General features: G+C 51.7%; 1 protein-coding gene across 3 annotated transcripts; it reads left to right on the forward strand.

Annotated features, from left to right (window-relative positions):
* Nucleotides 1–742: 742 nt before the first annotated feature.
* On the forward strand, nucleotides 743–21,569 carry ITGAX (integrin subunit alpha X). 3 transcript variants are annotated; one of them, XM_059036636.2, is made up of 31 exons: nucleotides 743–858; nucleotides 1,376–1,571; nucleotides 2,371–2,473; nucleotides 2,969–3,072; nucleotides 3,364–3,434; nucleotides 3,588–3,702; nucleotides 5,260–5,390; nucleotides 5,522–5,667; nucleotides 5,915–6,068; nucleotides 6,370–6,520; nucleotides 6,719–6,792; nucleotides 6,964–7,093; nucleotides 7,203–7,345; nucleotides 7,495–7,635; nucleotides 7,724–7,933; nucleotides 10,108–10,238; nucleotides 10,371–10,528; nucleotides 10,671–10,825; nucleotides 11,540–11,671; nucleotides 11,761–11,834; nucleotides 12,052–12,193; nucleotides 15,494–15,610; nucleotides 15,703–15,782; nucleotides 15,873–15,956; nucleotides 18,036–18,114; nucleotides 18,225–18,329; nucleotides 18,440–18,523; nucleotides 18,727–18,840; nucleotides 18,963–19,064; nucleotides 19,334–19,444; nucleotides 19,993–21,569. In XM_059036636.2, exons 2-31 carry the CDS (start codon nucleotides 1,511–1,513, stop codon nucleotides 20,089–20,091), a joined length of 3,501 nt encoding a protein of 1,166 aa, XP_058892619.1. In that variant the 5' UTR covers nucleotides 743–858; nucleotides 1,376–1,510; the 3' UTR covers nucleotides 20,092–21,569. The 3 variants fall into 3 exon arrangements, with proteins under 3 accessions (XP_058892619.1, XP_066868854.1, XP_066868855.1); XM_067012753.1 differs by having other exon boundaries at nucleotides 785–858; nucleotides 19,393–19,444; nucleotides 19,993–21,563; XM_067012754.1 differs by lacking the exon at nucleotides 2,371–2,473 and having other exon boundaries at nucleotides 785–858.
* The last annotated feature ends 1,918 nt before the right edge of the window (nucleotides 21,570–23,487 follow it).

Here is a 23,487-nt window from a genome sequence, read left to right on the forward strand (position 1 = left end):
GAGTATTGAGAAGAGTTCTCTGTACTATACAATAGGTCCTTATTAGTTATCTATTTTATATATATAGTGTGTATATGTCAATCCCAATCTCCGAATTTATCCCTCCCCACCCCCCTTTCCCCCATGGCAACCATTAGTTTGTTTTTTATGTCTGTGACTCTATTTCTGTTTTGTGAATAAGTTCATTTGTACCATTTTTTTAGATTCCACATATAAGTGATATCATATAATTGTTTTTCTCTGACTTATTTCAGGTCCATCCATGTTGCTGCAGATGACATTATTTCATTCTTTTTTATGAGTCCAAACTCTTAAACACCATGTTTTGGTTTCCTTAACACCAAAGTTGCCCTAGCCCACCCCCGTCCCTCCTCCAGCTCAGGGACCATCACGACTTCACGCCTTAGGGACAAGTCAGCCTTCAGTTCATCCACAGGCCCCCATCACCTCCCTCCTGAATGATCTGTCTCCAGCTAGCTCCCAAGGAAACTGTGCCCTACACAGCCCCTCTTTCTAGCTTTCTGAAACATAAAATTGAAGATCTCAGTCTTCATAATTAGCTTCTATGCTTCCCTCTGTCCTCGAGATAAAATCAACAGGCCTTAAGGGGGCTTTCTGGGCCTGGGGCCTGCTTCCCCTTCCCTCCTCCCCCACTGACCTCATCTCTTGTCACTTCCTACCTCCCACTGTCTGGTTTCTACCACTGATTTCCTAAGAGGCCCTCCTATCTCATGCCACTTCCACAGTTGGCCAACCCTTCTGATATACGCTCCCCTCTAGTCAGTTGCCTTCAAGACTCAGATCAAGTGTCACCTCTTCAGTGAAGCCTTCCTGGAAATCCACATGCTTCCAAACTGGGTAAGATACCTTGTGACCGATGGGTACCTTCTCCTCTCACAGCAATGTCTTGCTGTTTACATATTTTTCTTCTCCACTGACCACAGGGCTGGGGCCTTGTGGCTTGTGTTTTCTCCTGCTTACAGAGGGCTTGCATAATCAGCCTCAAATTAGACTTGTTGAATAAGTTATGAACAAATGAGCAAATACCCACTCTGTACCCCCTCCTAGGGTCCAGCCACTTGACTCCTGGGCCCAGAACTTTCCAGGTCCAAAAAGGAGGGTTCCTACCAGAGTTTCTCTTAGGGCCCTGATCCCACCTTGGCATCTACCCCTTCCCCTCCCCAGGTTAACTGAAGTTTCAAGGTCAAGGGGAAACTTTTGCCAGTACAATGAGGGAAACTGGAGAGGGAGGGCAGGGCAGGAGATTTGCATCCACCCGAGCCTAGGGTGGGGACACAAAGAGAAGCAAGTCATGTCATCTCTGAACTCAGAGCATGTGGGCTGCCTGACTGACCTCTTTCTCTTCTTATTTTAGTTGCATTCTCCTCCCTCCACCTCTGAGTCATGCTGACAACTTCCCTCCCTACCTCTGGCCTCCTGTGCCCCTCTCTGTTCACTTGCTTTCTTGGCACCTTGGTTCAGCTGTTTCCCTGGTGGCTCTGATGCTCCGATGCCCATGTCTGACCTTCCAGTCATGACCTGGACCAGGATTTTCCTCCTCCTGTTGATGGGTAAGCTGAGAGTCACGAGGAAGGGGGAGGAGGGCATGGGGGTCCAGGCAGGGAGAGAGCTGAGAGTGCATGCTTTGGACTCAGACATTAGGGGAGGGATCTGGAGTTACACCGGGTTTGGGATCTGGAGTTTGTGGAGGTTGAGAGGATACTGAACCAATTTTAGGGAGGTTCAAGAGATTCTGGAAGAGAGGCCAGTTGCCAGGAAAATCCAAACGTTTTTCAAGTAGGCAGAACGAGTCAATCTTTTTTTTTTTTTTCTTGCGGTACGCGGGCCTCTCACTGCTGTGGCCTCTCCCGTTGCGGAGCACAGGCTCCGGACGCGCAGGCTCAGCGGCCGTGGCTCACGGGCCCAACCGCTCCGCGGCATGTGGGATCTTCCCGGACCGGGGCACGAACCCGTGTCCCCTGCATCGGCAGGCGGATTCTCAACCACTGCGCCACCAGGGAAGCCCACGAGTCAATCTTATACTCTGTCCACTGCATCCGTTTGGCCCCAAGTTTTCCTGTATTCTTCCTCATAGGATCCCAGGGGGAGGGGTGGGGAAGGAGTGTCTTTAGAGCTTGGGCGTTGCTCTGTGGAAATGAAGAACTGAAACTTGCTAGCAGACCAGTGGGTGAACAGCTGTCTCTGCACCATCTGAAGGAGAGAAGCAGGGCTGAGCCTGGGGGTCCAGAAGACCGGGAGATGCTGGGGCATTGCGACTGGAGGGGACAGTGAGGGAGGGGCTGGGGGCCAGGGAGATGGAACAGAAGGGAGGCCCTTCACCAAAGTGTGTCTCCTCACCCTCCTCCCCAGCCCTGGCTTCTTCTTTCTGCTTCAACTTGGACATAGAGCAGCCAACAACCTTCCGTGTGGACAGTGCTGGGTTTGGATACAGCGTGGTCCAGTATGCCAACTGGTGAGGACGGTGTGGTATCTGGCCTTTGGCTCTCATCCAGTCCTCCCCTGCCCCTCCCCACATCCCTCTCTTTATTCACAAACTCTCCTCTGTCTGCCATGGCAATTCCCGCCAAGGCTATGAAGAGTTGGACTGAAAGAAGGGCCATTTTGCCAACTCGAGGACCCCAGCTAACTTTATTTATTTATTAAGCAATTACAAAGTGCCAGGCACCCTTTTGTGGGCACTGATTTCATCCTCACAGCAACCTTATGATGTAGGAATCCATCACTCAACTAATGTTTATTGAGCATCTATTACTAAATGTCTCAGGAGCCAGGCATACACCAGAGCATAAAAGAGACAAAAATCTCTCCCATGAGGAATTTAAATTGTTATTAATCTCCACTTTACAGATGAGGAAACTGAGGCTCAGAGAGGGGAAACAAACTGGTCAAGTGGCAGTCTGGCTCTGGCATCCACACTCTTAGCTGCCATGTTCTTTTCTCCCCCCAGGCTGGTGGTTGGAGCCCCCCAGGCGATAAAGGCGGCCAATCAAACGGGCGGCCTCTACCAGTGCGACTACAGCATGGGCAAGTGTGAACCCATCCCCCTGCCGGGTGAGTCACTGCCCCCCGGCTGAGACCCAGGTCCGGGCTCCCGTGCTCTGGGGGACTGTGGAGAGCACAGGAGACCCACTTCCTGGCTTCAGCTCTGTCTGCAGACCCTTACCCTCAGACAGGCTTCCTGACCCACTCAGAGTCTCCCTTCCCAACGCACCCCTGCACCCCCATACCTCCATCAATACCTGAGAGCCCCCTTCACCTGTCAGACCCCCTAATCTCCCAGAGATGAGGTGCTCCCTGCCTCCCCTGTCCTGAGGGTGACCATGCACACATCTGTACCTTCAGTGCCTCCAGAGGCTGTGAACATGTCCCTGGGCCTGTCCATGGTGGCCACCACCAGCCCCTTTCGGCTGCTGGTGAGTTGCCCTGGGTCACGGGAGCATCCTGAGGGAAAGAGTGGGGACCTGGGGCTGCTGGTGCTGGGGGTCTCGTGAAGGATGAAGGTGCTGGAATGGGAGGGTGGGACAGAAGCAGGGGCAACCCCTCCCACCAAGCCCCTCTGTCCACAGGCCTGTGGCCCCACCGTGCACCATGCCTGCAGGGAGAACATGCACTTGACCGGGTTTTGCTTCCTGCTGGTCTCCCCGTCCTGGCAGGCCCAGAGAATCCCGGCTGCCCTGCAGGGTGAGTGTTTGGGGCCACTGAGTCCTTCAAGGTACCTATACACATCTGACTCTGGTTTGCAGTGGAGCCAGAGACACCGCAAAGTGGATAAAAAAAGAGGGATCCAGAAAAAAAATTTACTGGATGGTATTGTGATTCCAAACATGGGCTGGAGGGGTCACCGGCTGCTTTTACAGCTGCCCCATCACTGTCCCACCGCAGGACCTTTCCTAGGACCTTTTCCTCTCTGAGCTTCAGTTTCTTCATCTGCCTGTGGGATAATATCACACCCAACACTGAGAGTAACATACAATGATCCTCGGCTAGGGCTTAGCACAGTGCCTGGCATGTGGTGAGGGCTCAGTTAATGCCAGCTGCAAGAATTTTTAGAGTGAAGGGCATTTATTTTCACACAATGCACCCTGCAGCATAGCCAACTAGTTCATGCAGCAGGTTGGGAAAGGGTGATGTGGGTGCAGGCAGTCTGAGCAGCGTGTATGTATGTGTGTGTATGAGTATATGTGTATGTGTGTATGTATGTGTATGAATATATGTGTATGTGTGTGTATGAGTATATGTATATGTGTATGTATGTGTATGTGTGTATGAGTATATGTGTATGTATGTGTGTGTATGAGTATATGTATGTGTATGTGTGTGAGTGTGTGATGTATGTATACATGTATATGTGTGTGTTGTGTTATGTGTGTGTGTGTGTAGTGTATGCATATATGTGTATGTGTGTATATGTACGTGTGTGTGTGCATGTTGAGGCGCAGGACCCGGCTTCCCTGGTGCTGACACGGAAGGGGTATGAAGAGGTGGAACAGTGAGCTTTTCAGACCCCCCATCCAGGGCAGGCCGAGGCCCCTCCCTGGTTTCACATTCACACTCAGGCCGTTGGGGAGACTGACGTCTGGGGCCCTGAATGGGGTGCCCCTCCCAGTGCCTCCTAGGTTCTAGATTCATCCACAGGTGCCTGGGCTACCATCAGGACACCCGTCTCTCTGATGGGAAGCCTTGGGGTAGAAGGGGGCAGCTGGGAGCTAGATAGGAATCTCCCTGAGCAAGTCAGGCCAGGAGAGCTTCCGCTTCTGAGGACAGATTCTTCACTCACTCCGAGGAGAGTGGGGTCCAGACTGCAGCTGAGGACAGCACAGGACCAGTGTGCTGCTGTTGCCGGGGATGACGTTAAAAATATTTAACAAAAGTGCAGTTTGGTGCTGACCAGCTTGGGGTGTACCCGGGCCAGGGGCTGGAGCAAGGTCCTTTTAGTGCTGGATGGTGGGCATGTTGGGGGAGAAGGTGGGGTAGGGTCAGGGGGTGGGGCACGGACAGCCGAGGAAGAAGGAGGGGCCCCCAGCCTCTCACCATCTGGATTGGAGGAACTGTTCCTTTTTTATCAACCAGGTGTGAGCAGCTGAATCACAGATATGTCCTCTTTAGAGACTTCAGGACACCAAAGGGCCCTGCTCTAAGCAGGAATTAGGGCAGCCCCTGGGAGGGTGGGTTCTCGTGGCCAGGAGGCCTGGGCTTTGGGAGTGTCCCTTGGGGGACTGGTGCCACCTCCTTCTCCAGAGTGCCCAAGGCAGGAGCAGGACATCGTCTTCCTGATCGATGGTTCAGGCAGCATCTCCTACACCAATTTTGCCAAAATGCTGAACTTCGTGAAGGCTATGATGAGCCAGTTCCAGAGGCCCAGCTCCCAGGTGTGCTCTCAGGGGAGGGAAGGGAAGGGTGCAGCTGCCCCTAGCCCTCCCCTCCCCAGGGGAAGCTTGTGGGAGGAACCCCAGGGTTCTGGTGCCTTGGCCCGGCCGCCAGCCCTGTGTCGTTCTCCCAGTTCTCCCTGGTGCAGTTCTCTGACCAGTTCAAGGTGCACTTCACTTTCAAAGCTTTCGCAGACAGCTCAAACCCACTAAGCCTGCTGAACTCCGTACAGAAGCTGAATGGGTACACGCACACGGCCTCAGCCATCAGGAAGGTCACGTGAGTCCTGATTCCTCCCACGTCTTCCCCCAAAGCATCTGGGTCTTCCTTTAGGCCGCATCTGTCTCCAAGAGGAAGGGAGAGATGGGTACCGGAGTTCAGCCTGTGGTCTCCTTACCAAGCCGGGGGCCTCTGGGTGGGACGGGGGCATCACAGAGGAAGCGGCATCTCCCTGTTCTCACAAAGGCATCAGAGGCTAAGCAGCAGCTCTGTTCACCGGCCTCTGGACCCTCATCTTCTCTGACAGAGAACAGCTGTTCAGTGCCTTGCATGGGGCCCGGAAAGATGCCTCCAAAATCCTCATCGTCATCACTGATGGGCAGAAACAATTTGACCCTCTGGATTACAAGGATGTCATTCCCAGTGCTGAGGCTGCTGGCATCATCCGCTATGCAATTGGGGTAGGATGTGGCGGTGCCCTCCCGCTGCTTCATCCCCTCTCGTCCTCTTAAGCCACCTTCCCTTCCAAGGACAGAAACCCCAGCTCTCTCAGCTTCTACTTCAGGATGAAAGCTCTGTTCCAGCCTGGGGTAGCCTCATCCTTTCCCTCAGCTCCTTGACGAGGCTGTCTGGGCCTCATTTTTCTTGCCTGTACCCTGGTGTAATAATATTAACCTTGCAGGGTTATTGGAGGATCCCAGCATCCAGCAGGCATATGATAGCTATGATTATTTTCCCTGAATTGGTCTTTGCTGGGCACAGGTGGGATTGGCTTTTCAATATGCATCTTCCTGGCAAGAGTTAAAGGACATCGCATCGGAGCCCTCCCAGGAACATATATTTAAAGTGGAGAACTTTGATGCTTTGAGAGACATTCAGAACCAACTGAAAGACAAGATCTTTGCCATTGAGGGTAAGTCAGAGATGGAACTACTCACTTCAGAAGCCCTCACCCGTAAATGTTTTTCCTTCTAGAACCTGGACCCCATGGGCCAGTCTTTCCCTTTGGGTATTAGTCTCCAACATGAGATCCTCTTAAAGCTGAGCTCCTTCTTGAACCTGGCAAAGCCTGTCTTTCCCCATGGATCCTAGGTGTCATGCCTTTCCGCAGGTACGCAGACCATAAGCAGCAGTTCCTTTGAACTGGAGATGTCCCAGGAGGGCTTCAGTGCTGTGTTCACGCCTGTGAGTGGGGCCCCTTTCAGGCCACTGATGTCGGGTGAGGCAGAGATAGGAGGCGGGAAGGCAAAGGGTGAGCTGCAGGCGAGTGGGCGGAGTCAGTGGCAGCCATTGCTTCGGAATAGGCTGTCTTCTTCTTCTTCCCACCCGCTCAGCCCTGGAATCCTTTCCTCCCAGGATGGACCAGTGCTGGGGGCTGTGGGGAGCTTCAGCTGGTCCGGAGGCGCCTTCCTGTACCCCCCAAATAGGAGCCCCGCCTTCATCAACATGTCTCAGGAGCGCGCGGACACGAGGGACTCTTACCTGGGTGAGGCGAGGCTGTGGCCGGAGGGCCGGGCGGGAGACGGGCGGCCTGGGAAGGGCGGGGCGCGGGCGTGGGGAGTGGAAGCCTCTGTGCCGAGGCCTGGTCCCCTCAGGTTACTCCGCAGAGCTGGCCGTTTGGAAGCGGGTACACAGCCTGGTCCTGGGGGCCCCCCGCCATCAGCACACCGGGAAGGCTGTCATCTTCACCCAGGTGTCCGGGCAATGGAGGCCGAAAGCGGAAGTCACAGGGACCCAGGTTGGGCGTGGAGGAGGGTCTCCAGGGGCAGAGAGGGAGATGAAGGGGGTGCGGGGGCCCAGCAGGGAGGGGCCGGTATCTGGGGAGAGGCGGGACCCGGCGCAGAGCGGGTGCGGGGTAGCAGGACGACTCCACGCTCTGCCCTCCAGATCGGCTCCTACTTCGGGGCCTCCCTCAGCTCCGTGGACGTGGACAGAGATGGCAGCTCCGACCTGGTCCTCATCGGGGCCCCGCATTACTATGAGCAGAGCCGGGGGGGCCAGGTGTCCGTGTGCCCCTTGCCCCGGGGGGTGAGTGGCTGGTGAGACCCGGGCTGGGTGGGGTCTGGGTGTGGAGGGGTCGCGTGGGGTGGGACCTGAGGCTGCTTTTGTTCTGCAGAGGGCTAAGTGGCAGTGCGGTGCCGTCCTGCAAGGGGAGCAAGGCCACCCCTGGGCCCGCTTTGGGGCAGCTCTGACGGTGCTGGGGGATGTGAACGGGGACAGGCTGACGGACGTGGCCATCGGGGCCCCGGGAGAGCAGGAGAACCGGGGTGCTGTCTACCTGTTTCACGGAACCTCGGGCCTGGGCATCAGCCCCGCCCACAGCCAGGTGAGGCCGAGTCACTGTCGCTGTTGCCACAGCAACCTCCTCCAGGCTTTTCCCTGTCTTTGACACTGCTTCCTGGAAAATTCTTTTTTCCCTTGTCTTAATTTTTTTGTCCAGCACTGAGCACCTAGTAGACAGCAAGCAAAATCTGTGGAATTTGAGAAATGGAGACATTGTTACATTCCCTGCTTTGCATGGTGACTTGATACTTGAGTGGGTTCTCCACCCAAGCCTTTTAGTCCCCCAGCAGTTTTGCACTGTACATAGGCCAGACATTAGCAAACGCATTTTAGAGATGAAATCTGGGGCATGGAGAAGATAAGTGCCTTGACTTGTCCAAGGTTTATAGTGGATCAGGAATGATGATGAGGGAGGTTCCACCCTCCTGACTCTAACCCAATGCTCCGTCTCTTGGAGCCTCCCTTTGCCAGTCACCTTAGTTCTGGTGGCCTCAGTCTGCCTGTCCCCTCACCTCTTCATCTCCCTGGATGCCATGACTTTACTCTCTCCTGCCGTCAGTAATCCTGCCAAATGCCCATAGGTAGGAGCCTTTCACCCAAGGGGGCAGGGTTCCCTGAGAAGGGAGAGCTACTTCCCCTGGCGAAAGTTAAGGAAGCCCCAATTAAAAAATAAGGAAAGGATCTGAAAAGACTTTTCCTCGAAGATGATATACAAAGGACGAATACGCACGTGAAAAGATGTTCAGCACCATTAGTTACCAGTCATCAGGAAATCAAAACCACTTCACATCCACTAAGATGGCTAGAATCAGACAGACAGATGACAAGTGTTGGTGAGGGTGTGGAATATCTGACACTCTCATCCACTGCTGGTGGGAATGTGAAATGATGCAGCTACTTTGGAAAACAGCTCCTCAAAAGGTTAAACACAGGGTTACTATGTGACCTGGCAGTTCCACCCAAGAGAATTAAAAACATGACCGCACCAAAATAGTTACACATGATTGTTTATATTAGCATTATTTATAATAACCAAAAGGTGGAAATAACCCAAATGCCCATCAACTGATGGAACAGGTAAATAAAATGTGGTATACCCATACAATGGAATATTATTCAGCCATGAAAGGAACGAAACACTGACACATGCTACGACATGGATGAACCTTGAAAACATTATGCTAAGTGAAAGAAGCCAGACCCAAAGGACCACATATTGTATGATTCTATTTACATGAAGTGTCCAGAATAGGTAAATCTATAAAGACAGAAAGTAGATTAGTGGTTGTCAGGGGCTGGGGTGTAGAGGAGAATGAGGGACATGGGGATGACATGGTGGTGAGATCAGTTCTCCTGCACACAAGGCTGTCTGGCTGTGTTTGTACTATTTCTACCCCCTCTTCCTTGGTAATCGGTAAATTTCTCTTTCATTTTATTATTACTACTCTCAATGTCTGCCAGTCTCATCAGTGCCCAGAGATTTAAAGGGCATATTCTTAAAGGGACTGGTCGTTACAGGAGCCACGGAAATCAAAGGGGAGGGAGCCACAGGGAAGGTGGTCCAGGAGCGTAGAATCTGCATATGGGTGCAGCCCCTCCCCATCCCGACCGGGTCCCACCTTGTCTTCTGAAGAGACAGGGTGGCTACGGAGAGCAAAAAGGGGTCTTGGGCATGAGGTCAGAGCATCTGATTTCAAGTCTGGAATTGGCCTCTTAAAGGCCCTATGGCCTTGGCACCATCTGCAATGTCGGGGGTAGGGCTGGAGCCCTGATACTCATAATAGTAAGTTACTGACTCGTGGTTCTAAGAACTCCATGAATTAATTCATTTAATTCTCTGAGGTGTTATTATCCCAGCTGAGGGATGAGGAAACTGAGGCACAGAAAGACTGACTCCTGGCCTAAGGTCCCATGGCTCATAAGTGAAGGAGCCAAAATCAGAACCCAAGACTAACTAGCTGAGTGAGTGAACAACTCAGGTCATCAGGCCAGTCTTTCCATCTCCACTTCTTCATTTATGTGCTAGAAATCTTCCCTTGTCTCTAGTCACCATTTCCCCATCCCCACCTCTCTCTTTGGGCACTTCTTAGAGATATCTTTTTACTGCTCACCCCTTCGTTCTGTCTCCCATACCCCCAGCTCCCTGCTCCTCTCGTTCTTCTGTCCAACTTGTTTCCATCACCCCCCAACCTGACTTGCCTCTCCCTCTCTGGCCAGCGGATCACAGGTGCCCAGTTCTCCCCCAGCCTCCAGTATTTTGGGCAGTCGCTGAGCGGGGGTCAGGACCTCACCATGGATGGACTGGTGGACTTGGCTGTGGGGGCCTTGGGGCACGCGCTGCTGCTCAGGTGAGAACAGCCTTCCCCAGACACTCCCCGGGTGGTCCTGGGTCTGCCTAGGACACCAGCCTCCCTACCTGCCCTCCCAGGTTGTCCTCCCAGGACCAAGGGCCTGTCCTCAGCTCAGTGTTCTGCCTGCAGGACCAGACCTGTGCTTAGGGTGTGGGCAAACATCCACATCACACCTCCAGAGATCACCAAGTCTGTGTATGAGTGCCACCAGCAGCTGGCCTTTGCCCAGTCTCTGGGTGAGGCCATTGTCTGCCTTCGTGTTTCTCAAAGTCCCAAGAACCGGCTGGGTGAGTTATTTCCCCTCTGACCCAGGATGCCCTGATCCTGGGAGTCTGCAAGCCGAGGACTCCTGTCTCCTACCTCGCCCCTTGCCCAGCTGGGAAGTTCCTCACTCTCTCAGCCTTTTCTATCCCCCGCTTTCCCCTACAGCTAACGTCCAAAGCGTTGTGACCTTTGACCTAACCCTTGACCCTGGCCGCCTGAGTCCTCGTGCTGTCTTCGAGGAGACAAGGACTCGGAATCTGACTCGCGTTCGACACCTGGGGCTGACACAGCACTGCGAGCCTGTGAGGTTGCTCCTGCCGGTGAGGGGCCCTCAGAGTCCTGGGAATAGAGGCAGTTCTGAGGCTGGCAGGGGGCTGGGCAGGGAAAGAACGCGTGTGTTCTGGTCCTCGCTCCGCCCCAGCATGGCACACGGAATGCAGGAGGTACTTGAGGTACTTGACACATGTTGGTGGAGTGAGTGAGTGAATGGATGGATGAGGTTGGCTGCATCTGCCAGAGGCTACATGGCTGGATTTCAGGAAAACGAGTACGGCTGCTTCAGAGAGCCATGGGGCGATGGGGATGGGATCCTTTTATCCAACTCCTCCTCTGAGACAGGCCCTGTCCTTGTCACCAGGGACCCCGCAGTGGACAAAACAGTCATTCCCAGGGGGAGCTCTGGGGGAAGATCAAAAGTGATGAGATTCCTAAATAAGAGATGTCAGGTAGTGATGAAGGCTATGAAGAGAGATAAAGCTGGGGAGAGGACAGAGAGAGTGTAGGGGCGTCACTGGGAGCAGTTTGGGGAGACCCTGAGTAGAGTGCGTGAGCCTGTGGGAGGCTGCAGGAAGGATGTTCAAGACCAAGGACAACCACAGCAGAGGCTCTGCACGCAGACTCCTATGGATGAGCATTTATGGGGGGTGGGTAGGTACCACTGTTACTCCATTTTACGGATGAGGAGACGGGACCCAGCTAGTGGCTGCGACGGTGCGTTTCTTAGCCAACTGGTCCCTCCAATGTCCGTTTGCCAGGCCTGTGTGGAGGACTCGGTGACCCCCATCATCTTGCGTCTCAACTTCTCCCTAGTGGGCAAGCCTGTCTCTGGCTTTGGAAACCTCCAGCCTATGCTGGCAGTGGATGCCCAGAGATACTTCATGACCTCTGTGAGTTCTGGTGCTGGGCTCTTCCAGAGAGGGTGGAGGGTGTGGACTCCAGATCTTGGGGAAAACCCCTGCTTTCCCTTCACTCTCAGCTCCCCTTTGAGAAGAACTGTGGTGCCGATCACGTCTGCCAGGACGACCTCGGCATCTCCTTCGGGGTCTCAGGGTGAGCGTCCAGCCCCTCAGACTTCCCCTGGTCCCCCAGCCCCCTTCCTGGAACCCGGAACTCCCGCCCCTGGCTCTCCCTAACATCTCTACCCAGTGCTCTGGACCCAGACATCCTGTCCCCATCTCTCCCCTGCTTTCCCACTCTGTGTTTCATCCCCACACCGTTTCCAGCCTCAGTCACAGAATCACCTCCTCCCCTCTACTCCAACACCCAGCTTGAAGACCCTGATTGTGGGGAGTAACCTAGAGCTGAACTTGGAAGTGAGAGTGTGGAATGATGGCGAGGACTCCTATGGAACCACAATCACCTTCTTCTACCCGCCGGGGCTATCTTATCGACGTGTGGCAGGGGGCCAGGTATTGTCCTCTCTGGGGAAGGAAAGGCTGACGGTGGGGCATCAGCAGAGACTCCTGTGTTGGGTTCAAGGCTCAGGCAGGGCTTCCATTGTTTAACAGCCTCTTGTAAGCCAAGAGGGCTGGGCTGATCGTGGTTGGATGGATGTGGTTGTGTTGGCTGGGGCATGCATTGGCTCATTCTGTGTTCAACCCTGGGCTTGCATTTTAAGAATGACAGTCAGGAATGAGTTCCCAGGAGGCTGCTAATGTGAGGAGAGCAAGGACCCTGCCTTACATTTCTTTGTATTCCACATCGTATCAATATTCCTCTTTTAAAGGAAAACATATCTTGACCTTCAAATACTTTATTTTATTTTTTTAACATCTTCATTGGAGTACAATTGCTTTACAATGGTGTGTTAGTTTCTGCTTTATAACAAAGTGATTCAGTTATACATATACATGTATCCCCATATCTCCTCCCTCTTGCGTCTCCCTCTCACCCTCCCTTTCCCACCCCTCTAGGTGGTCACAAAGCACCAAGCTGATCTCCCTGTGATATGCAGCTGCTTCCCACTAACTATCTATTTTAAAATTTGTAACATATATAAGTCCATGACCCTCTCTCACTTCATCCCAGCTTACCCTTCCCCCTCCCTGTGTCCTCAAGTCCATTCTCTACATCTGCATCTTTATTCCTGTCCTGCCTCTAGGTTCTTCATGACCATTTTTTGTTTTTTAGATTCCATATATATGTGTTAGCTTACAGTGTTTGTTTTTCTCTTTCTGACTTACTTCACTCTGTATGACAGACTCTATGTCCATCCACCTCACTGCAAATAACTCAATTTTGTTCGTTTTATGGCTAATATTCCATTGTATATATGTGCCACATCTTCTTTATCCATTCATCTGTCGATGGACACTTAGGTTGCTTCCATGTCCTGGCTATTGTAAATAGTGCTGCAATGAACATTGTGGTACATGACTCTTTTTGAATTATGGTTTACTCAGGGTATATGCCCAGGAGTGGGATTGCTAGATCATATGGTAGTTCTATTTTTTGTTTTTAAGGCACCTCCATACTGTTCTCCATAGTGGCTGTATCAATTTACATTCCCACCAGCAGCACAAGAGGGTTCCCTTTTCTCCACACCCTCTGCAACATTTATTGTTTGTAGATGTTTTGATGATTCAGCTTTCAAATACTTTAAAACACTGTTCTGGGGAATTCCCTGGTGGTCCAGTGGTTTGGACTCGGTGCTCTCACTGCCGTGGCCTGGGTTCAATCCCTGGTTGGGGAACTAAGATCCCTCAAGCTGTGCAGCGTGGAAAATATAAAATAAAATAAAATTAAATTAAATTAAAAAGTAAGTAAAATAAAATAAAATACTGCTCTGTAGAAGAAAGAGTTGAATTTATTGGTTACTCTAGATCAGAGCTTGGCATACTTTATCTATAAAGGGCTAGATAGTAAATATTTCACCTTTGTGGGCCACAGAGTGTCTTCACATCTCAACTCTGCTGATGTAAGGTGAAAGCAGCCATTGACAATATGTGTATGAATGAGCATGGCTGTGTGCCAATAAAACTTTATTTATAAAAGTTGGGGGCTTCCCTGGTGGCGCAGTGGTTGAGAATCCGCCTGCCAATGCAGGAGACACGGGTTCGTGCCCTGGTCCGGGAAGATCCCACATGCCGCGGAGCAACTAAGCCCGTGAGCCATGGCCGCTAGGCCTGCGCATCCGGAGCCTGTGCTCCGCAATGGGAGAGGCCACAACAGTGAGAGGCCCGCGTACCGCAAAAAAAAAAAAAAAAAAAAAAAGTTGGTGCTGGGCTGTCATATGGCAATCCCTGTTCTAGAGGACAGAACTAGGACCACAGGGAGTCAAAGAGAAACAGATTTTTAACAAAAATTTTATTATGAAAAATTATGTTAAACATTTACAAAAGAAGAGAGTAGTTCAACAAACCTCCCCCAAAATTATCACCCAGATTCAACAATGATCAACGTTTCACCAGATTTATGTCACCTGTTTTTTTTTTCCCCCCCTTTACTCAAATTTTTTTTTCTTTTTTTTTTTTTTTTTTGTGTGTGTGTGTTTGTGTGTGTGTTACACGGGCCTCTCACTGTTGTGGCCTCTCCCATTGCGCAGCGCAGTCTCCGGACGCACAGGCTCAGCGGCCATGGCTCACGGGCCCAGCCGCTCCGCGGCATGTGGGATCTTCCCGGACCGGGGCACGAACCCGCGTCCCCTGCATCGGCAGGCGGAGTCTCAACCACTGCGCCACCAGGGAAGCCCTACTCAAATATTTTAAAACCAATCCCAGACATCCTGTCATCACACACCTTCCTATGTCACTGTTATGGACAGTAGGGACATCTTACGTGACCCTGCAGTCATTATCACACCTAATGAAATGAATGTTTCCTTGGTATTTAGACCATAATCAAATTTCCTTAACTGTCTTAAAAATATTTTTTAACTGGTTTATTTGAACCAACATCCTAACTAGGTCTGCACATAATGTTTGGTTGGTCTCCCATGTCTCTCTTAAGCTAGTCTTCCCAATGGGAGTATATTTTGATCAATGCATGAAGAAATACACTAGGAATGGCAGACTCCAGCTGTGTGAGGGGTGAACACCCTATCACTGGACTTACTCCTAGACACATCAACGAGATGCCATGTGTGGACCTTTGTTGGATATTGCATTTAAAAATGAACTGTAATGTAACATTTTTGGAGACCATCTAGGAAGACAGAACATGACCTGGATATTAGCTGATCTTAGGGATCAGCTTTTGTTGAGTATGATTTGTTGAGTCTTGTCTTATGTTAAAAAATACCCTTGTTTGTTGGTGATACACACTGAAGTCTTTCAAGATGAAAGTATGTGATGTTAGGAATGTGCTTTAAATTAATCAGGAAAAAAAAAAAGAATGGAGAACAGCTGAATAAAACAAGAGTAGAAAGATGTTGGTAATTTAAGCTGCGTGATGGGGCCATGGGGTAGATTTACCTAGTCTCTCCGCTTTTGAGTATATTTGAAATTTTCATAGTACAACCTTTTAAAAAGAACCATAAATAAAAAGGAAGAAAAGCAATTATACTCCAATAAAGATATTTTAAAAAAGGAAGAAATGCTAATAAATCTGGGATTTCTACATTAGGAAGAAGTTTGACCAGATAGTGTTTAAAGATTTTTTGTAAGAAACATAACCTTAAGGTAGATTCCAGGAAACTGTCAGTACTTTATGGAGTCTCGTTGGAACACTAACAAATGCTCACCGGCCTTGGTTCATCTGTGCTTCCTTAGAACCAGCTGCAGTCACGTGCCCTGCGCCTGACCTGTGACAGTGCCCCCACCGGGAGCCAGGGCACCCTCAGCACCAGCTGTAGCATCAACCACCTAATCTTCCGTGAGGGCGCCCAGGTGAGCCTTGCTCCTGCCCCCCCTACTCCCCTGCCCCCCACGTCCTACTCCTCGGTGACCTCCCCCCCACCCCATTCCCACCTCTTCCTCAGATCACCTTCAGGGCCACCTTTGACGTCTCCCCCACGGCCATGCTGGGAGACCGGCTGCTTCTTGAAGCCAATGTGAGCAGGTGAGCTGGGCCAGGCCCTGGGCAGTGCTCCCTCCCGCTCAGCCTCCTCTTCTGGGGAACTTGCCAGCTGGGATCCTCCTCTTTTGCCAGTGAGAATAACAGCCCCAAGATGAGCAAGACCACCTTCCGGCTGGAGCTCCCGGTGAAGTACGCTGTCTACACCGTGATCAGCAGGTGCCACACCATGACCTCAAAGGGCTCCTCCTCCATCACTCTGTGGGGCTCGGGGAATTCTCACTCTCTGCGGCAGCTGAACATCTGTGATATTTAAGTTTTATCACCACCCTCTCAATCGGTAGACGACACTGCTAGCAGCACTTACTAATCAGTCATCGAGTGCTCACTGTGGGTTACTGATGATAATAGTAATTGTGGTATTATTATCATTACATCCTACATTTAACAGAGGCTACAGTCCTCAGAAGCCTTTCTTAAAAGCCTCAAGATTGTCCGGGGTTCTCTGAGACACACGAGATGTGACCCTGTTTTCAAGGCTCTTACAGCCTTATTGGGGAACGAGGTGATCCTGATTCAAGGAAGAATCTCATCAGGGGCCTCCCTGTGGTTCTGTCTCCTGAGGCTGCCTGAGTTTTCAAGGGGGCGAGGGGACGCTAGGGGCTCCTGTCAGGGGAGGCTTCAGCTAAACGTTGAAGTGTCCATGGCACTGCGCTTAAGCCTTGGCATCTGGGCAGGACAATTCCTCACCACAAGGAACAGATTTACACTCTGCAGGGCTTTTAGAACCACCTGTCCCCTTTTTCCCAGTCTCCTTTGGGAAGGACAGGGGGAAATGACCTGCTGGCTGCAGAGACTGGGGATCAGGGAAAAGCTGGATGAAAGGAAAAGGGCTTAAATGCTGCCCAAGGAGGGCTACGCACGGTGTTTGATACTAAGGAGTCAAGCCAAGAGCTTGAGCGGATACCTTCCTTCAACAGATACCTTCCTAGCATCTACTGTGTTCCAGACACAGTGCTGTGGTTACTTTCCATAAATTCATTTGTCATTCGGCAGAGCTTTATTGAGCCCCTCTTATGTGTAATCAACACCAGATATAAGGCCTGCCTTTGTGAGAGCCACACACTCGTGGTGTGAAACAGGCCCACATGGCTTCGCCTGGGTACCTTCCTCTGCTAGTTCTGCCCACGGGCCTCCTTGGATTACCTCCTTCTGCCCGGGGTTTCACCCTCTCCTTCACACCTGCACACTGGGGGCTCTCAGCAGCCCAGGCAGCTGCCAGCTCGGAGCTTGCTTGCTGGTGTGAGCACCGGGGTTATCACACCTGCTTGCAGGGGACCCACAAGCAGGACATGCCACGCCTAGGTGTGTGCGACTCTACACTTGTATTCTACAGTTGTGATTCTGTGGGTCGGGGCACTCCGAGGGGCCCCCAGGACAAGGCTGGGGTGTTTGAGCCCCTCACAGAGGAAGGATGAGACTTTGGAGTCGGAGTGGGGGTTAGAATTTGAATGGTACAGGTAAAGGGCAGGCATGCAAAGAGTAGAGTGGGGCAGGGGGGTGGGGCAGAAGTGAGAGCAGCCGCCCAGCGAGGGGCCAGGCTGGCCACTGGGTCTCCAGAGGGGCCTAGGCAACCTCAAGGTGTTGTTACACCGCCACCCAGGGAAGAGTCTGTGTTGGGCCCACCCTCACCTCCAAACCTCAGGCCTAGGAGGGCTGAGGAGTGAATTCCCCGACGGTCCAGTGGTTAGGACACTGCACTTTCATTGTCGAGGGTGCGGGCTCGATCCCTGGTCGGGGAAATAAGATTCCCACAAGCAAAAAAAAAAAAAGAAGGAAAGAAAAGGGCCCCAGGGAAGGCCTCTGGGAGACCAGAAGGGGCAGGTCCAGAGACATTTGTCAACAGCATCTGCCTGAGTCTCCCTCAACCTTTGTTTTGTCTTACCTGCCCATCCGGCATCCTCCGTGTCCATGAGGGCCTGGAAGGAAAACCCAGGCGCAGAGAAGACAGGCCCTGGGTCCCACTCCCCCCGGGTCAGAGCTCTCAGTCCCTGTCACCGCAGCCCCAGCCCAGCTGCCTCGCGGTCTCCTCTGTGGGCAGCCTCTGCAAGAACCTTGCACCCAGCTTGAAGCCCAGCCCTGCTCCCTAAACCCTCCCGTTACCCCAGATCAGCCACAGACCTCATTGCAGACCAGCCCAGGGGCCTCTGACAACCTGTCCTGTCATGCTCCCAGCCAGAGCCTCCTTAGGAGGCCCTAACGGGACTGCCCATCCGCCCACGCCTCCTCTCCCCTCAGCCATGAACAATCCACCAAGTACCTCAACTTCTCGGCCTCCGAGCAGGCGGAAAGCAGCGCGACTCAGCACAGATACCAGGCACGTGCCGGTGACTCAGGAGCGTGGGCTGGGGCGGGGGCCCAGGAGCCAGAGATTCGGGAGGGATGTGAGGCTCGGCATGCTCTTCGCCCTCACTGTCCTCCGTGCAGGTGAACAACTTGGGACAGAGGGACCTGCCTGTCGGCATTGACTTCTCAGTGCCCGTGGGGCTGAACGGGGTGAAGGTTCAGGATATGGAGGTCCTCCACCCTCAGGTACTCAACGACCGTATGGCTCCTCCACTGATGCCCTCTCCCTGGATTCCTTGGTCCTCATGAATCCCTGGTGACCCCATCACATGCTTCCTCCCTGTGCCTTTTCCTAGAACCCATCCATTCAGTGTCCTTCAGAGAGGACAGTACCCACAGAGTCCAACTTCCTGACCCACTTTCAGAAGAAGCCTGTCCTGGTGAGAGGGCCCTGGGCTGTCCCCCACTGGAAGCCACACTTCAGAGGCATTTAATTCAGGAATGCGTGTTACATTAGGGGGGTGTCTGCTGAACAGCCTGCTTGAGCTCAGATGTGGCCGCTCCCCTCAAATCAGACGGTTGAATGCTGTCTTTTACCTTCAAACCCACCTTTCTCCGGCCTGATGCCACTGCTCTTCCCCAGGACTGCTCCGTTGCTGACTGCCTGAGGTTCCACTGTGACATCCCCTCCTTCGGCGTCCAGGAGGAACTTGACTTCATCCTGAAGGGCAACCTCAGCTTCGGCTGGGTCAACCAGGTGTGTCCCCTCCCAGACTCAGGTGGGGCCTGATGTGTGTGAGCCCACCTCGAGCCAGGGCGTTTCTCTAACCCCGAGCCCTCCCCAGAGCTAGTTCCCAGCCTTCCCCTTCGCTTTTGCAGACACTGCAGAAGAAGGTGTTAGTTGTGAGTGTGGCTGAGGTCACGTTCAACAGATCCGTGTATTCCCAGCTTCCAGGACAGGAGGCGTTTTTGAGAGCCCAGGTAGTGACCGTGTGGTAAGGCAGTGACCAGGCTGGTCAGAGAGCTCCTGATGCTAGATCTGTGATGCTGAGTGGGGGGCTTGCAAGTCTGGAGGGAGGAAGGATGGAGGTCCCTGGGCAGGACAATTGTCCCTTAGCCCATGAGTGCTTCTGTATCTCACCTCTTGGAGCAGAGCCTGATGAAGAAGGGGAGGGAGTTAAAGGGGACCTGGGAGGAGTCTGGGATAGCAAGAGGCCTGATACTTTCTGATGGGGTCATCTCCACTCCAGACGGAGCTGGTGCTGGAGAAGTATGAGGTCTATAACCCCACCCCCATTATTGTGGGCAGCTCTGTGGGAGGACTGCTGCTGCTGGCTCTCATCACAGCCATACTGTACAAGGTGAGTGTTTTCATCCCACTCCTGACACCACCAACATTGGGTCCCACACTTTCTACAGTGTAAGAAAGACACACCATGGAGTCAGGCACACATTCTTCCTAAGTCACTGCATGTGAGAGATCCCTTCCCACCTGTGACATAACCAGTCAACCTCGGTTGACCCCATGTCCTTCTATCTGATTCTCAAGCCTCCTCTAATCTGTCTCCATTTCTTTTTCACTCTTCTCCACCTCTTTACCCGCTTCCCTTAAAATCAAATTAGAACATGAGAGCGCAGCTTGGATTTGATGTTGACACCACCACTGATTCTTTCCTTGACCATTGGCATGTGCTTGGTCCATGCTCGGTCTCGGTTTCTCATTCTGAAGGTGGTTCTACCCAGCTCACAGAACTGTGGCAAAGTCTAGATGACACAATTTAGATAAAGCTCCTAGAGCAGTGCTGGAACATAGGGGGGTTCCAGAAATGGTCATTGCTCCCCCTCCTCCTCATCTCGTTTCCTCTCTCCCACTGGACTTCCTGATTTTCTTCTCCTTCCTCCCCAACAGGTTGGCTTCTTCAAACGTCAGTACAAGGAAATGATGGAGGGAGCAAATGGACAGACATCTCCAGAAAATGGGACAGGAGACCCCCAAGTTTCCCAGTAAGAAACTACCTCCTGCTCTCCTTTGGACCTGCTCTCCCCTGAGAGGTTCCCTGGCCTTCTTACTTTCACCCAAGTCAGGCCTGATGAGGAAGAACATTCCACCAGAGGGAGACTGACATCAGGCTGCTTTCTCTCTTTGGGAGGATGCAGTGTGTTTGCACAAAGTACCTAGCCTGGGAAGGGCCATTAGTCTTGTCAAGGCTCCAACTGGAAATCCCAGGACAGGATCCCTGACACGCCTCTCCTGAGGACTTGACTTGGAATTTCTACCTAGAAATAGATGGACAATAGCCTCAGGCTCCAGTGTCCCTTCGTCCACTAACCACCGAAGGTCTTCCTAAAATACAGTTCTGAACCAGGCTCTCGTCCGCATCCATCTTCAGTGGCTTCCCATCACTCGCAGTGTAACTTCTGAACTCTTCAGCTTGTGAACCAGTACGCAGATGTTCCTTACAAACCCTGGGATGTATTGAATGGAACATTGTCTGCGTGTGGTTAGTGATTGGAGATTGGAGAGCACTTTGAAGTCCTCTAGCAGAGATGTGCTGCCCCCAATAAGGTCATTCTTATTATTATGACACCCGTCTCAGCATAACGCTCAAAGTAGTGCCTGGTGCCGACCTGGGAGTCAACACACAGCAGCCCGTTCCCTGCCCTGGAGAGAACCCACTGCTTCCACAACCGGGGTGCCTGGGCCACGTGGATGCTTTAGTTAGAAAAGCAGAAGGGGAGGCAGTTAACCATGGGACTTGAGGTGACACGGTCAACTGTATCCCCTTCTGTCCCCAAACTATCTCCCCCATCCATCACAGGGTCCAAAACCCGTTAGGATTTGGAAGCTTTGGGAACTCAGAAGGACCAATGATGATGAAATTGCCTCAAGCTGGGCTCCATTTAGACTTTCTGAAGATTGAGCTTTAGAGTATTATTTTCTCAAAAGGTGTTCCACGAACCTCTGGTGGTCTCCAATGGTCTCCTAAGTGCTATGTTTTAGAGGGAAAAAAAAAAACCAAGAAAGTTTTAAACCCACACATCTCACACATTTGAACCTGGTGACCTTCACAGAAATCCTGTTATACCCTTAATAATTGTGTTCCTAAAGCTTGTCCCTGGACTCCAAGAACTGCAGGGGGCTCTTGTCTAACATGCAGGCAATGCGTGCTATTTTTACATAATTTTCCTTCATGCTTTATTGCTTCCCTTCATTATATTTGCATTTTTTCAGGATTGCTATCTAATTGTATTATATCTCCAAATCAAAAAAAGAGGATCAATGGCTCAAAAATTATTCACTGAAGCATAAAAGTTGTGATTAAATCAATAAAACATAATTGCTGCAACTTAGAATAATGTCATCAAAATCAGTACTGAACGAGTTTCTAGTGCACATTGAGTATAGAGATGCATGAATGCTGGGATGAGTGCTTATGAGCCAAAAAATTAAAAATCTATCCAGAAAATATACCATCTGAAAATTGGATTTTAGTGGGTCAGGTATCCGTTTGTTCCTAGGCTGTTGTCCATTATGAAACTCTGTCAAATCGTACCATGAAACTATCAAAGCTTTTGTGTCATTTTCAAACAAAGTATAATGACCTCTCACATAAAGCAACAGAGGCTTCTTAGAATGACTGCAACATATCACTTTCCTATCTAAAATCAATTAATTTTATCACAGAAAAACTCCAGTGGCATAAATCAAAGTTGCTTTGATAACAAAAGCATGTGCAAGTCACATAATTTCCAAGAAGCTTACAGAACCAGCAGTGAGGTTAATGTTTCCACAGAAGATTGCTTTTGGCTGCAATAACAGGAACCCACAGAGTACATAAAGGCATATAAAAGGCCTTCACGCAAGAGGTCCAGTAGACCCCTGGCCACTGAGTCTCCAGATCAATTTGCCTTCACGCGGGAGGGGCAACAGTGAACCTTTCAAGTGCTCCCCAAGGCCACCTGCACAGCCCTGCCGTATGTCACGGGATGGTAGCCCGAGACCTGTTCCTGTTCTCCTTCCCCACGTTAGTAAAACGGGCCCATTACACTGGTGATAGAATATTAACATAGGAAGACTTGCCTCTGCTCAGGACACTCTGCAGACTTCGCTGGAACATGTGTGAGGGAGAGGATGGGTGGTGATCCCACAGAAAATTCAAGGCCCAGGCACTGCCGTAAAGTCTGGGGGACTCCTTTGTTGGGGTAAGGGGCACACTGTCCCAGAAGCTGTGATGGGTGAGGTGCAAGCCTATCCATGGGGAGGAAGCACCAGTGTCTGTAGGATTTGGGGTTTGGAGGACTTGCATTCCTCACCTGCACAGTGCCTCCGTCCCTTGTACTGCCGGATAAAGGAAGGGCGCGTGTGGTACAGGGGATCAGAGCAACAAGCCGCCTTTGAGAAAGCAAGACGCTAGTGAAGCCCATTAAAACTCTAGGCATCCCCCAAGAAGGACTACCATTGGACTTAGATACGTCTGTGACTCTGGGAGGTATGACTCTGGCACAGCCTCAGAGACAACAGGAGGGAGTACCCCTAGGATTTTGGTCCCAGTTCTAGAAGGGTGTAGAAACCCAATAAACCTGCATATAGCACCAGCTCCTAGCAGGTGCACACGGTGCTCGTCCAAGTGGAGTCTCTCACGAAGGAACGGCAATCATGGTAAGAATCTCCCTTCCTCTCGAGGGGCAGGTTGACAACACGTGACACCAACCCACCTCTGCCACGGCGCTAACTCTCACGTTGACAAAAGGGCTCGCCCGTCTGCAGCAGAGGGACACCCTGTCCCCCCAATTCTCCTGCCCCTAATCTTGCCCCTGTGGCCTGTAGGGAGGGAGTGGGGGAGACACCTGCTGATGGCTGGTATACAGATGGGTCTGGCTGGGGTGACCCGTCTACAGGGACCGCAGTCACTGTTCAGCCCAACACTGACACCATCTGGAGGGAAACGGGAATGAACCACAGCTACCAGCGGGCTGAACTCAGAGAGGTTTGCCTGGTGGTCAGTCATGAGCTCTGGCCGTTAAGGCTTTGCACTTACAGTTGGGCTGTTCTAAAGGGATTAACTTTACAGCTTAGAAAATGGGAAGCTGAGGGGCGGATGACCATAAATAAGCACTTGTGGGGTCAGGATATGTGGAAAGACATTTGGGTTTACCTGCAAGAGCCTGAGTCAGTCCTCACTGTCCTCCATGTCCCGGCTCAGGGGGCGCCAACACCCTTGGCAACGAGGAAGCTGATGCCGTAGCCTGGATACGCACCCTAACAATGAACCCTTCACGTATAGTGCCCGAGTGGGACGGTACATTGCCAAGGATGCTGCATTGCCCTTGAAATACAGTAACTTGGCTAATGCAGTAACAGCATGTCCTGTATGTTCTAAACAACAACCAGGGCAACCGCCAA

Source organism: Kogia breviceps, chromosome 14 (assembly GCF_026419965.1).
Source record: "Kogia breviceps isolate mKogBre1 chromosome 14, mKogBre1 haplotype 1, whole genome shotgun sequence".
Lineage (NCBI taxonomy): Eukaryota > Metazoa > Chordata > Mammalia > Artiodactyla > Physeteridae > Kogia > Kogia breviceps.

Bases quoted from the DNA above. Each gene is read 5' to 3' on its own strand.
- ITGAX (XM_059036636.2), top strand. From the start codon at position 1,511: ATGCCCATGTCTGACCTTCCAGTCATGACCTGGACCAGGATTTTCCTC. The intron at 7,094-7,202 runs GTGAGGCGAGGC...TGGTCCCCTCAG, and splicing joins CACGAGGGACTCTTACCTGG to GTTACTCCGCAGAGCTGGCC. The intron at 7,346-7,494 runs GTTGGGCGTGGA...TCTGCCCTCCAG, and splicing joins CGGAAGTCACAGGGACCCAG to ATCGGCTCCTACTTCGGGGC.